Below are 14506 nucleotides of genomic sequence, written 5' to 3' on the forward strand. Positions count from 1 at the left end.
GATTCCTGAAGTTATTACTGTAGGCTATCTACATACAAAAGAGGGCTGCATTATCTATCACCCAGCTGACGGAATAGAAGCATATTTTATTAACTTTGGATAATTTAACACCCTGTTATGACAGTAATGATCATTTACACTGGTCTGTGTCTCATGGTCCACTTATTTGCCGAAATGCATGGAGAAAATATATTTTGTAGCCTATACCATGCAAAAAAATGTATGAGAAAATGTGATTGTCCAGCAAAATACAGTTTGATTTCGATACAGTGAGATATGGTTTTTATTGTAAGACTCATGTTGAGGGTATTGCGATAGAAACTAGAAAATGGTGACTGGAAATAAACCAGCTGTGAAACAGAGCGAAATACATGTGTAGCCTACATACTATACAGTAGAGGACTTGTGAGACCAGCAGAACCAAAGTCACCAAAGAAACAATATGACACTACTGCCATTAATATTCTTTTACTTATACATCCTTCATCACATAAAGATACACCCACAGATCATTTAATTAAAAGATTAAAGTATTTCCTGCTTTATGAACTAATTTAAAGCAAGTTTATTAAAGGTAAAACAGAAATATAAAAACATTTCTTGTAACAGAATAGGTGAAAAAAAATGTCAATCTTCAAAACAAGTCAGACTAAATAATTTACTGGGCGAAGTGTATTAGAATGACTTAAGTGTCTGAAGCTGTTAACATTAGGCAGTAATAGAATGACAGTGTGCAAGGATAATACAGGATAATAGGATATTATAGGCAAGGTGCTTAAACATAGAGGCAGCACTGACAGCTCTGTTTGTTTGTGTGTGTGTGTGTGTGTGTGTTTGTGTTGGGGGGGGCAGTTGTGAAGTGTCATAGCTGTGTGTGCGTGTGTGTGTGTGTGTGTGTGTGTTAACTGGACTGGCAGGTTTCTTACAGATCAACATGGCTGCAGATGGGGGATGAGACAGCCATATTGTTGAGCAGTCCTGCACTCATTGCGATCTTTAACGTTCGTGTCCTACAAGATCAGAGAGAAAGTATGAATTTATGAAGGACACGATCAGATCATCAGTCAACGGTCAAAGAGCTTTTCCCTATACGATTACTTTGTAGCCTAACTCAGGTTGCATATTATAAGGGGTTGGAAAATGAAAATTTAGTGATGCATAAATATTAAGTTCTTCTATAATATAATCATAATAATCACAACAATCATCATATCAAAGTGAACCTAATAGGTGAATAAAACTGTTTGGATGATGACAAGTCAGGGAAGAAGGAAGGAAAAAAGAATTGAAATGAAATTAAGTTCAAATCTAATATATAATCTTGTCTAATTTAATCTTTGGCTAATATGTTTCAGTGTACTTTAGTTTTGTTTCAGCCATTTTTTGTAGTCTTGAGAGTAAAGTCTTTCTTCTTTTAGGGAAAATTATAACATGGAACAGGGTGCCTTTCAACCCGTTAGCAATTGCCATCACTCATGTTTTGTACGTTTCATCATCTAGCATACAAATATGACAGCAGGTTGTATGAGTAAATAGATTTAATTTCAAGCACTGAATGTCTGCAGTTCTATCAGTTTGTCAGGAATAGAACAGAGTCAGTGCAGAATGTCTGTACTTTCTTGCTTCACTGTCCGAGTCCGAGGGGCCGGAGCGGACTCTCATTCTGGGCCTCAGAGACTGCAGCGGCTTCCTCTTGTGCAGGACCTTAGTGTGGCTGTAGTTCTGTCCAGGATGTGGAGCCATGCTTAAGTCAGCTGAAATATAAACAAAGTCACAGCAGAACACACACACACACACACACACACATAAATTAAAATTCAAAGAAAATTCAAATGCATATATAAACCCACCCAGCATGATGGAGGCAGGAAATACGGCAAAGACAAATGTGTTTGCAAATGAAATTTCTATGAGGGTCTTTAACATGTTGCCACATAATTCAATTAACACTTTTGTTTAATGGTTTCCACGTTTCACTGAAAAGTTACAATAGGATTGGTGGTTATTTCACCTTAATGTGCCGATTCGCATGACTACACTTCCAATACACTTCTATAATCAATACTTAGTGAGAGATATGATCAGGAAGACCCACGGGAAATGGTAAAAAAAAAAAAATAGGAAAATGGGAATCACCATTAGAAATAAACAGGCTGATGTGTTCAAAATACCTGATCTCCTGAAGAATAAAGAAATAATCATGATAGTGTGGGTGTCTATACAGCAAATACCAAACATGTTACAGTAGATAAAAAAGTACTAGATTTCGTGATTTACTTGTTAAGGGATAGGCGATCAACTGTCCGGTCATGATTTGTTCGTCCTTCACTTTCTTCTTTGCCTCTTTCGATGCTTTCCAGTTAATAAGGAACTGTCTGGATAAGTCATTAATTTCCTTTCCATCGAGATCCTCTATAAAAAAAACAGGAAACACACAAAAATCCAAACAAACAAAAAGTTAATTTCTCATTAGTCTGTTCAGCTGTTTTGAAGAGCTGACATAGTGTATAGTGTGACACTTTATCATGAAGTGTTGGCGTGTTGGAGGTGAGCGTGTAATTTTTCACCGAGTCTTTTGCACACAGTTATCAGGCGGTCTCTGTACTTGGGTTTTTGACATACAGGATTTCCACTCAAATCCATTTGATGTAGCTGAGGCCAGTGGCTGAACACATCCTCCAACTCCTGAAAATAGCCATAAAAGAGAGACGTCATCTATAATGCACTGTGGTTAAACTTACTGTGCCCACTAATGATTCAAATGGCAATACTGTATCACTCCAGCCAGGCTCAGTAATTGCACAGGGGAAAAATGGGCTACTTTCTTTTAAACAATATGATAGTCATGTAAATATGATTATTACTAATCGGAGACATGCATCAGGAAAACCTTTTAAAGAAAAGGTATAAGAGAAAGGTAATGTGAAGCACAAGGGCCACTGGAAAATGCATAAACAACACATCAGTCTATTTTAATAAACAGTGTCGCCGGTGTCGTGTAACTACAAGTTTTCTCCTGGGGCGGTGTGAGGCTGGCTCCTCCAGCGAGTTGCCTGCAGTTGTATGTTTATCTAAAGGCACATTAATCCAAGCCTGGAAATATGAATACTCTCTGGACACGCTCTGATTGTTCATTGCCTTCCTGTCTTGGCCAAAGCGCTTCCACTTTTCCAGCTCGCGCTGCAATCAGTTCAGAGGGGACCCCTGAGCGCCGCGCGCTCCCAGGCTTTGATAAATGATCGTGTCAGGGCCGTCACTCAGAAGGGCCTCACCGAAGAGCAGGCCAGCGCCAAATTGCCCCCCACGCGGGGGCGCGGAGAGCAGCGCGGGCTGGATACGCACTGGGCTTGGCTGGCTCTCTCGGTTGGACTAATGATGGGCCAGTTATGAACCTGTATTTGACCAGGGCTTCGATTCCCCTGTCCTCTCTGCCCTGCACACAGCTAACGGCCTCCGAAGATACTCCCCATTTGTCACCCTGGCTGACTGCCTGTCATAATCTATTTTAAAAATCTATAATGTTTCCTCTGGATTCTGACCAAATGGCGCACAAGGAGGGATTGATCCTTTGGGGTGCTGTCTTTGCAGAATCAATAGTGGCAGTCGGGTTGTATAAATTATAGGAGATATCTGCTAAAAACGAGAGGTCCCTCTGACACGTGTACAGCAATTACCTGCATCGAGGTTCTCAATAGAATATCACTTGTTTTGTGTTGAGAAAGTAGCCTTAGCTGCGAATTGAATTATGGACTGCTGTCCTGGTGTTACATGGCAGTGAGAAAGAAGACAAGGATTAAGCTCTTTAAAATTAACTCGTCAAGCTTTTCAGCTAACACATCCATTCAAAAGAGAAAAAAATCTGTGCCATCAGAGGGTGAGTCAAAAACCAACAGCAGGTCATTTTTCAAGGTCAACACAGTGAGCATAAATCATATCTCTGCTTCAGATGAATCTCCCATAAAGTTTAGTGCTGGTGGTGTTGAGTATCAAATGCAGGATTCTAAGGCAGAGAGGAAAAATCAGCCTCCCAAGGAAGGAGAGAAACTTGTGCTTGTTTAAAGCTGTCAGCGAGGAAGGTCCCAGGGGAGCGGCCCGCTGATTTGTTGAATAATTCTGACCCTGTGCGAGTCATGGAGACTGGGAACCTATGGCAGGATTTGCAGGATTTGCTTCTTTAGCACCCTATTCTCCATATCATTTCACACATCACTGCAGAGAGCAACGGAACAAAGTTAATGTTAACCCGATCAACTAATAGAGGGTTTGTTGACTTTAATGCGCAGTGCCGTGCATAGGTGCTGTGATGTGGTGCTGCTTCTCTTTTGATTGCACAGCATGCACTCAGTTTCTACTTCTGCCATGCTGGGAGAGAGGGGGAAAGTCTTGAATGGCAACTGGTTTCACAGAAGCATTTAGCTGAGTAAAAAACCTAGATATTTTCAATTTACCTCCATATCATTCAACTTATTGTCAGCAGCGGAGAAATGCTGGAGTTCCCTCAGCGCTGCCAGGTCCCTGATCTCATCAATGTTATTGTTATTGATATTCAGGACACAGAGAGATTCCTGTAAGAAGAATCCATCTTTATGAAGAGAGAAGAGTTCATCTTTATGGTCAATACAATAACAACATATTTCAAATATTACCATGTTGACACTAAAGGAGAAAAAAGAGTGCACTTCAACAAAAGATACATTTTGTGTGGACCACTCAGCCAAAGTTATTCAAAAAAGTAACACACATCCCACAAAAAGGCAAAAATAACAGAGTATGTACCTTGCGCATGAATTTATTTTGGACACACATACACTGAAACAAAATCCAACCATCTACTAACACATTTGTCAGAGCATTTCTTCACGATGACAGCTCCTTAGCAGAAGCACATTAGAGTACTATTTCAATATATGTGTGGGGCCAAAATGAATCTGTAATATATATATACATAATATAGTAAGTACTGTATCATTTTTGCTTTTGTGGGATGTGCTACCATTTTCTCTTTTGTGACTCATAACCCGTTTGGATTTAACATCCACATATGTCTTTTTTACATGTCTGGACTACTAGGCTCATGTCCAAATCCGATTCTAGATACTGCTGTTGCTAAATATTCATTTTGGTTTGAAGTTTTATAACGGCACATTTATAAAAAGCTGGAACTCTTTACATTTGCACAGCAATTTCTTTAATTATCCAAATAAACAAGAAGCTGAGACTTTTGGTGTGTTTATCCATGGCCTGGGCAGTAAACGAAGTAAACAGACCTAACTGATTTGTCAGACCAGAGAGAGCAACAGAGCGCTCTTTGACATCATCAAACCCAGCACAATACTGCTTTTACATGGATCACTGGCCTCTGGGAAATCTGAGATCTTTTACATTGGATGTGATAACACACCACACTGGAAACACCACACATATCTAAAAGTAAAGGGAGAAAATTAGGCTGTCCTCTTTAGGCCTGACTATATTGAGATATGTGACAAAATGATTATATAATCATTTAATCATACTAGCATAATCATCCTAATTCTATATTGGCCTAATTTTGGTAGAAAGTGGGTCTTACAGCGAGGGAGAGGAGAGTCCTGGGGTCAAGGAGCAGCTTCTCCCCTGGTGCCAGCCTCTGGTTCTCCAGATGAAGTTCCTTAAGCTCTTTGAGCTGCTCTAATCCCTCCACCACTGTTATACTGTTTCCACCAAGATACCTACAGAGAAACACACACACACACACACACACACACACACACACACACACACACACACACACATAAGACTCCACCTGATCAACACAGCACAGGGGAACAATCGGCGGTCGAGCTTGTCTACTCACAGTTTGGAGAGCTTCTGCAGATTGGAGAGGTTTTCTATATGGGTGATGTTGTTGTTCTGCATGTACAGATGGGTGAGGTTGGAGGCAAAGCCAAGGTTGCAGATGTGTGTGATCTGATTGTCGTACAGGTAGAGAACAGTGAGGTTTCTACACATGGAGAGGTCGCCCTGAACAAAGGATGATAAAGTGATGGCACAAAAAGTGAGAGAAGCACAGAAATGAACCACCAGCGTTAGTGCTGAGTGTAACGACACCAGCTACTTACAATATCCTCAATGTTCTTGTTGGAAAAGTTGAGATGTGTGAGTCTCTTGAGGTACTGTGAGAGGGAGTGGCTCCTTTTATTTTTGAAGTGGTTGCTAGATTTAGCGATCAGATCTGTGGTCAGGCGCACCATGGTGGCTCGTCACAGACGCTGGCTCAGAGAGGATCCTTTTCAGCTTCAGCCAAGCGTTCAGCCCACAGCAACGACTACAGCTGTCTGTTAGGGAGAAAAACAGACGTGTGAGCTAAGATACACACCAGGAGGGAAACAAATGTTATTGGTCTGTCATACAGAGTTACCCAAAGAGCAAGAAAAATAGTCTCATGATTTCTTTTACATCAGCATTTGCGATCACACAAAACAGGCAAAGATTAGCCTTGTACAGCACTTTAAATGGGCCAAAAAGCTTTTGATTGTCAATCCACAATTAGGGATAATTGATGGAAAAACCATCACTGTTCTCTAGGAAACTTGGTAAGGGGCCAAAGGTTGGGTGACCACTCAATTTGTGGTAATTAGACCAGTCTATTCCCCAAACAGACTGAGCAGAGCTTCCACTACTTCCTATTTCTCAATACTCATGGGGCTTGTTTATTAGCTTGACCTGACATTGAGGTATCAAAATATGCACCTCGTTTTTACTTTCAAAGGAGACATCACTATGCACCACCCCACCCCCTGCTAATCATACATTACTCCATGTGTGTAAATGTGGTGTGTGGGGGGAGAGAAGAGAAAGAGAGAGAGAGAGATGTGACAGCAGGGCTTTTCTACACTTGATCTCGAGTCGGGGCATCAGGCCGAGGTTAGCTGACAAGAGGCGCTGATCAATAAGAGCTGGACTCTCTGGACAGTACGTTAACTTACTGAGTCTGCCCTCTCTAGGGATTCACGGACAGTAGTTAATCATTGTCAAAGAAAGGGCGACACTCATCACTGTCTGGGCAAAAACTCATTTAGTTAGAGCAGGTCACCCAGGTAATGGTGTAGATAAGACTTTCAGAATGACGGGAAATTAGGTAAGCTAATGCAGATAGTGAAGCCCAGAAGAACGTTCAGCTAGCTTAAAAGCTAATGCTATAGCCGCTTTGATAGGTAACGTTAAAAAGTAAACTCACGTCACCTCAGTTAGCATTAATTGCTCCCTTATTATGGTACATTTAGATATATATATGTTTAAGCAGACCTACCTTTTGGACTTGGCAGGAAAGTGTAAAACAATGGCTAAAAAACATGTCCGAGAAGTTGTGAAGCAAGCCGCAATTGTACGCCTGTCAGATGAATTGGTTTGTTTGAGAGGGCCAAATGGTTTCTATGGAAACCATGCCAAGGAAGTAGCGCGTGGTCTCCTCTGCGATCAGCTGATGGCCAGACGAAATGGAAGCGACGAAGAACGAAACATGACATTTTTGCATATCTAGAATCTGAAATATAACTGTGGATACAACATAGCATTGCAGCACTAATTTCCATTTCCATTGCCATTTTAGGAAAAAATACTAAATTGTATTCCTTTTAATTACATTTCAACCATATGGACCGAAAGCCTAAATTGTTGGATCTAGATCAAATAAAAGCTAAAAACATGGTAGAAAAAATATGGGTCTAACAGAGATTCCTACTCACACACACACACACACACACACACACAAAACACCATGAATTACTGTATATGCTAATTAATTCTAATAAATAGACATGCTAATTAATGATTACCCAAGCACTGCATTTATCAAAATTATTCAACAACCAGTAAAGGCTTTGTGAATAATAGTTAATAAGATTATGCATAAGACTCCTGCTTGCAACCAATAGTTAATAGACAGGACATGCTGCTTTTTAAAAGTCAGAATAGGTGGATGACCTTGAGTTCTCCCTCTTTAATCAAACACAAAAATATTCACAGCTGAGGATCTAAATGTATGAAGGCCTCTAAAAACTGTATGTTTATCATATTTTCTGACTTCTAACTTTCTAGCCAAGATCACATTGCTCCAAGTAATAATGTGCATCATTCCTGGTAACATTCCAAGCCTGGACCACAGCCCCCTTCTCCTAGTGACCCCTGCATTGTTAGGCCATATCATGTCAAGACCCGGGTTTCCTGTGAGTGAGTGACTTGCCTCCACTTATGCATGCAGGAGCACTTGGCGGGGAGGAAATGTAGAACGTAGTGCCGAGCAGGCCTTTTTTTTTTCTTTGACTCTACACCCTCCAGCTTTCTGAGAGGGGTTCAACCCCGTCACTGCAGCATGCTTGTGGGGTTAATTCTTCTGAGTGCCAAAGTAAACACAATATCTCCAGACCTTAGTGGGGTCATTAGATCTACAGGGCCTATAGGTGCCCAGAGATAAATAACGATTAATCATAAGACCTTATCAATCTGCTGCTCTCACAGCTACAGTCATATCAGTGTCAAATCACCGCTGTTTGTTGTTCCAGTGTATTTTTGATGTGGACAGCAAAGGAGAAGGAATTCCACTGTAATTCATGAAGGCTTTTTTTTTTTATAGAGAAATAATAGGGAACATACTGAATGTGGAATTTGAATGTTGCTAAATGTTAAAGGAGTAAAGTAAAATACATAGATAATGGATGTTTCGCTGCCAATAATTTGACTTGATTAGAATTTACATACATTTTTCTTATTCCACATTTAGTCAAGCATACAAATGTCCATCTGGTGATAATCACAATATTTACATGTCCAACGAGTTCAATATGTTTCACTGATTCTTAAATCACCATGGAAGACCAAGCATTAGGTGAAACTGTTTCAGAAATCGCATAGTCTGAATACCTTCTCAGCACTCTGACAGTCATCCATGTAATACATTTAAATATCTGGCAAAAACATGAGCTATTCAGTAGACCATGTGTGCAGAAGACCTATTCAACTATTTCAAATTCCTAAATTACATTAAAGATAATCTAATAGGTTTCCCCTTACTAAACCGCTACATTGCACACCCTCCATTTTAGAACATGGCTTAAATAATGGTAAAAGAAAATCATTATGAGAATTGGTGCCAAAGCTCATGTGCATGAGAAAAAGCAGACACCTCCGCTGCCCCACTGGGATTCTCTCCGCTGCAATACACGACATCAAAAATATACATTGAGCCATTACAATACCATAAGAAAAAAAAGACGTGACATGAACCCAGGCCAAAGCGGTCATGTGTAAAAAAAGGCAGACTTGGTGAGTGTCTGCCTCGACGGAGAGCAGACACGCTGGGTGAATAGACTCCAGTGTGCACGGCTCCTGTTTCTGCGCTGCATCACTGCCACACCGCAACCTGACGAGCTGGCCCCTCTGCCGGACTGCGTACCACCGAGAGCCAAACCGTGCCGGGAGTGGCTCCCGCACATGCCAGCCGATGACCTCTGAGCCGACGCAGAGGCTTGAGTTTGTTGTTCCATTATGTAACGCTATGACAGGCTACAGCTGAATGACTGACATGGTGAGAGGATGGGTTGTGCATAAACGCAGCCACGGTGTGTGTTCAAGCATTGTGCTGCAGGGGGAATACAAGCCGTGTGTGTGTGTGTGAAGGGATGTTTAGCCAAAGCCACAGCATTAAGGGACACAATGCTGTCCGGCCCTAAGAATATCTACTATACCTGTAGGAATTCAAAATGTGGAGATATCGGCCAATATATAGGCAAAACTGTTTTGTTATCCATCTTCCAGTGAAACTGTTAGTTTATCTTGCATATTACCAATTGATATAAAATCACATCATTTTGTTTAAAAAGTTATGAAACCCAGACACACTTGTAATTTTTAAGATCATACTTTATTTTTTTTTGCATGTGTCCTGACTGTGTTCCTTGGCTGATACCACTCACGCTTAAAGATAAAAGGGAGAAAATGAATACAAAAGCACTCCTGGGAGAAATGACAGATACTGCTAACCTTAGTAGCTAAACACAAACCAGTAAGTGCTGGACATGCACAAGAAATCATTGCAGTGTGGAACCCAAGGAGGCTAGTAGTTCAGGTTTAGTTGGCAGATGTGTTGATTTGATTGAAGAGTTTGTCCTTAATGACTTGAGACATCAGTCCATGAATTGCCTCTATGGTTGTCTTGCAGCTAAAACAAACCACAGTGAAAAATAGAGTTTAGTTTTACCAGAGTCTTTACAGGATAAAACAGACTCGACATACAGACAGAGATGCAACATCTACACTGTGACAGCAATCTTATAAGAGCAACAAATACGTGTTGTTCATAGTAAAGTAACTTGTACCATTATGTTCTCTCTCTGTGGACCAGACATTACTGTAACCAGTATTAATAGACAGAAGCAGAGGCTTTTGTTTGTTTGTATGCTCTTTCAGTAGGTTTGGAATAATAAACAAATTTAATTGTATTGAATAAATAAATAACTATGACTGTAATAATCTTACTACCCTCATAAAGAGGCAAATTAAGTCAAATTCAAATAGATTATTTGAAGATTTTTTCTCTTATTCTGTTTTTAATCACACTGCTTGTTGTACATCTCAAGATTTGGAAATTCTCATATAGACTAAAGATCATAAAGTTGTTAAAATAGTTCTTAAAATTGTGGCATTTGAATTGGCATACACAGTATTTACAAATAATTAAATGATAGTAACTGATTGTCCTACATATCAGTAAATAATCATAATAATAATGACATAAATTTAATTTTGGGATGAAATTAATTTTTGTGCTTCCACAAGTTGTGAGTATAATAGATCTCATATAGGTTTTAAGTTATCATTAATATGGACAGTATCTATTATCAACAATTATTAAGTCAGTGAATATGTCACACAACAACAAAATATCAAGAAATGCAGAAATGCGTTGGGCATGGTAAAAGACTCATGACAATGATTAAAGTAATATCATCAATCATATCAAGGAAGATACTGGATTTGCCAAAAATAAATAAAGTTTATAAAATATGCAGCCTCGTTGTTGTTTTTGTCAGAATTTAGATGTGGCTTTACCTATCTCGTGTTGCTTTGGCCAGCTTGTCCTCAGACTTCCGGTCGTGTGTGTCCAGCCCCAGCATGAAGCTGCCTCTGCCCAGCTGGGCCTCTGACTGCTCCAGCTTCTCAGACAGGTCAAACACCTGGCCTGTGGTGTAGTCCGAGTTCTGAGGACGCAGGGAGCACACACACACACACACACACACACACACACACACACAATCATGAACCAATTCATGCACAATTTCCCAACAAAAGCTGAACAATGGATTTGTTTCACCATGAACAAGAATTTTGCAGATTGGCAACAAATATACCTAACTAGCTGTAGGAATACATCGTGTGCCGAGGAGCAATGAAAAGAAGTCAGTAAAAAGGTTTGCTTAAGGTGAGGCCGCATGTTTTCAGTGGAAAAGGTAATTAAAACACAATGACACAGGGGCCCCTGACTAGGGTGACAGTGTAGCGACTGACAAAGCCCTTCACCAATGGAGCAGCCCGTTCTTGACATGTAGTCAATTCATCTTCATCCTGAATGCCAAGAGCCAACTGTTTGGATAAGCCTGATGCCTATTTAGACTGTTTAGTCAAGCTCGGGACGCAGCGACTGCATCCACAATGGGAATTCACATGAGGGGCTTTCAATCTTTAGAAAGTATTGGGGGGGAAAGGAGATGATCCACGGTGAACCACTGCAGCATCTGTATCACTGGAACTGGGTCTAAGTTTAATACGTGTCTCCCTTGTCACAAAGTTCACAATGGGCCTATTACCAAAACTAATAAACAGGGACTCTTAGCTAATAAGCTAGAATAAATTACAACAACACAGCGCTGGTGACCACATGTCTCTATTAGTTACAGGGGAATAATTAACTATAAATCAAAATGTCAAATAATCAGCCAACATTTAGATTTTTGAAATAGCCTACGTACCGTGAGGAGACTTGAAGAACTTAAGGTATTGACCCAGTATTTATTCCAAAGGAGCTCCAGTAGCTTTCTATCAAGGGAGGACTTAAAATACGTCACCTCCAAGGCATAATACCTAAATAAGACAACAAAGCAAAAACAAATAAATCAATAAAACATGAATCACAATTATTGTGTCATCCATTTTTACATTAAAGAATGAAGTACGTGAAAATACTGCAATTAAGGTAAACGTTTAAAAAATACATACTTTATATGGTATATATAAAAGTATCTCCAACAATGTGATATACTGTATATGAACGATCAACACTCACTGTTTACAGTGTACACCAAAGTCTTCAATCTTGTTCAAGGGGATTGTCTGATATTCTGAGGGTCCTTCATCAGGAGGCTTGTAACCCTGAAAATCCAAAGAGAAAATGCTGAGAAATAACACCAGAAGAAATAGACTCATCTTTTCATAGATTTTTACAATTTCATTAACATCACCTAGATAATTACTACATTGATAAGGAGTAACAGTCACACTGATGGAAAGGCATTTACAAAATTGTGAATTCTAGTCTGTGTTGTATAGCAGCCTTGAAAAAAAAAAGAAAACTATAAATTAATAACTTAAAAAACATAAACAAAAGCAAAAATAAAAAAATCGGAGACAGTAAATGTTATTCTATTACTTTTAAACTTACAGGCTAGGGAAAACTGCTGATATAAATAGCGTCTTCTCTTACCTTTGGGTAGGTTCTGAAGGCGCCAAGGTTGACTTTCCCTGCAGATATGGTCCGAGTGGGGTCGATCTGTAGGGGGAAAGATACAGTAGAACAGGAAAAGGAAGTCAGGGGTCATAAAAACCTCCAGAGACCACTCGACTCTGGCCACCAGGAGTGATTTTTTCCCCTTTTACTATGCCTGTCACTGTGCTGAAAATACACACTTAATTATATGATGCCCATGGCATTTAAGCTCTGCAAAACCGATGAAGTGTAAATAGCATATATAGTTACAATAGCAAAATATTCATCCGTACTACATGGAAACCTACAGCCATACATCAACAATCTCAACCCCTTCTCAGTTACTCATGCATGAACTTGTACAGTCAAACTTGGAAAGAAATGAAAAGACTATTATAAATACGATCTTAATAGCGTGCTTTTCGAAATCAGAAGACATAGGAGACACTGAACTGTTGGCTTGAAATTAAAATGATTAGTATTTCCCTCATCTTACCACAACAGCCACGAAAGGCTCCTGAAACTGCTGGTTGAGCATCTGAGTGCTGACATCGATGCCTGAGAGCCAGCATCCATAGCCTGGGTGACTGTGGTACCAGCCAATAGCATTCTCTAGCCGGCCAACCTGGTGGATCAGATTATAGCTGGTTGGTTGGTAATCAAGGCATGAAGCCTCAATAAATTATGAACACACTACTAAAATTGTCTCAAATGGTTGAATAAAATTAACCACACATGATGCTAAAATGAAAAATGGTTGCAATCCATCATATATACAGAATGTGATGAATTATATATTTTATGGCTGAAAAGTGAGCGTGCACAATGTGGTTTAACCCTACTCAACAATGAAAACAGTAAGACGGCCCTTAATGGAAGTCACTGCCCAACCTGTTTGGCATTTTCAATGTAGGCGGCCATGTATTCATATGCTGCAGCCTGGGCGTTGACTCGGGTTTCTGTGCCTTCCACAGGTAACGCAAAGCTGTCCATAATGATCATGGTTTCACCGTCCACCTTGCCCAGCATGAGGCCCATCACCTCCAGGTTACCTCCAGACCTGGCATGCATCACCATCTTCAACAGCGCCAAGGCTGAGATCTTGCAGTACTTGAAGTAGTGGTGACTGTGGGTCAGAGAAGGGTGCATTCATTATTAACTGGAATAGTTGTAATCATGTAGGTTTCACGACTGCCTAATGTTATGTCTGATATAAAACCTACGGTCCATAACCTTGTTTCCATCTTGAATAAGACCCCCCCTCCCCCCTCAAACCACAAACACACACACACAAACAAACACCGCTGTTGACAAATCTGCTAGCTTGATAGCTAAGCTACCAAGACCGTCCTGACCACAACTTACCGTGACGTTACACAACATCCAGCAAAACCCAAAACAATAAATACATAAAAAATAAAAACCGAAAATTCCAGTACCACATTATTCCTATATACTTACTCCTTTGTCCATGGCTTTGCAGCGAGGATTTCTTGTTGTTGCTTTTTGTCATACTTGTAAATTTCATCTATGCTCTGAACTTCCTGCATGCTATTAGATAGCTCCCATGTTTTCTGGGCCATGCTGCTCCCTGCCATGCTGGTAGTCTAAGCACAAAGACGAGTCGTTAAAAGAACCCCCTGTTTAAACAAATTAGCGATCAAATGTTAAATATCTCTCAAAGATTTTGATAACATAACAACAGGGCTAAACAAACGTCCACTCGTTCAGGGAGCCATGATGGTTGACGATACCATGCATGAATGT

General features: G+C 40.1%; 2 protein-coding genes across 2 annotated transcripts; both read right to left on the reverse strand.

Moving 5' to 3' along the window:
- Positions 1-1578: 1578 nt before the first annotated feature.
- Positions 1579-6233, reverse strand: ppp1r42 (protein phosphatase 1, regulatory subunit 42). The gene is made up of 7 exons (XM_071924021.2): positions 6102-6233; positions 5837-6003; positions 5573-5711; positions 4449-4565; positions 2568-2685; positions 2278-2412; positions 1579-1754 (listed from the first exon to the last, which is right to left on the reverse strand). The coding sequence occupies exons 1-7, from the start codon at positions 6231-6233 to the stop codon at positions 1579-1581; spliced, it is 984 nt and encodes a 327-aa protein (XP_071780122.2).
- A 3646-nt stretch (positions 6234-9879) lies between these two features.
- cops5 (COP9 signalosome subunit 5) lies at positions 9880-14475 on the reverse strand. The gene is made up of 8 exons (XM_071924005.2): positions 14201-14475; positions 13631-13865; positions 13236-13364; positions 12737-12802; positions 12320-12405; positions 12006-12117; positions 11089-11237; positions 9880-10198 (listed from the first exon to the last, which is right to left on the reverse strand). Exons 1-8 carry the CDS (start codon positions 14335-14337, stop codon positions 10108-10110), a joined length of 1005 nt encoding a protein of 334 aa, XP_071780106.1. The 5' UTR covers positions 14338-14475; the 3' UTR covers positions 9880-10107.
- Between the last annotated feature and the right edge of the window lie 31 nt (positions 14476-14506).

Source organism: Centroberyx gerrardi, chromosome 22, assembly GCF_048128805.1.
Source record: "Centroberyx gerrardi isolate f3 chromosome 22, fCenGer3.hap1.cur.20231027, whole genome shotgun sequence".
NCBI classification, from domain to species: Eukaryota; Metazoa; Chordata; class Actinopteri; order Beryciformes; family Berycidae; genus Centroberyx; species Centroberyx gerrardi.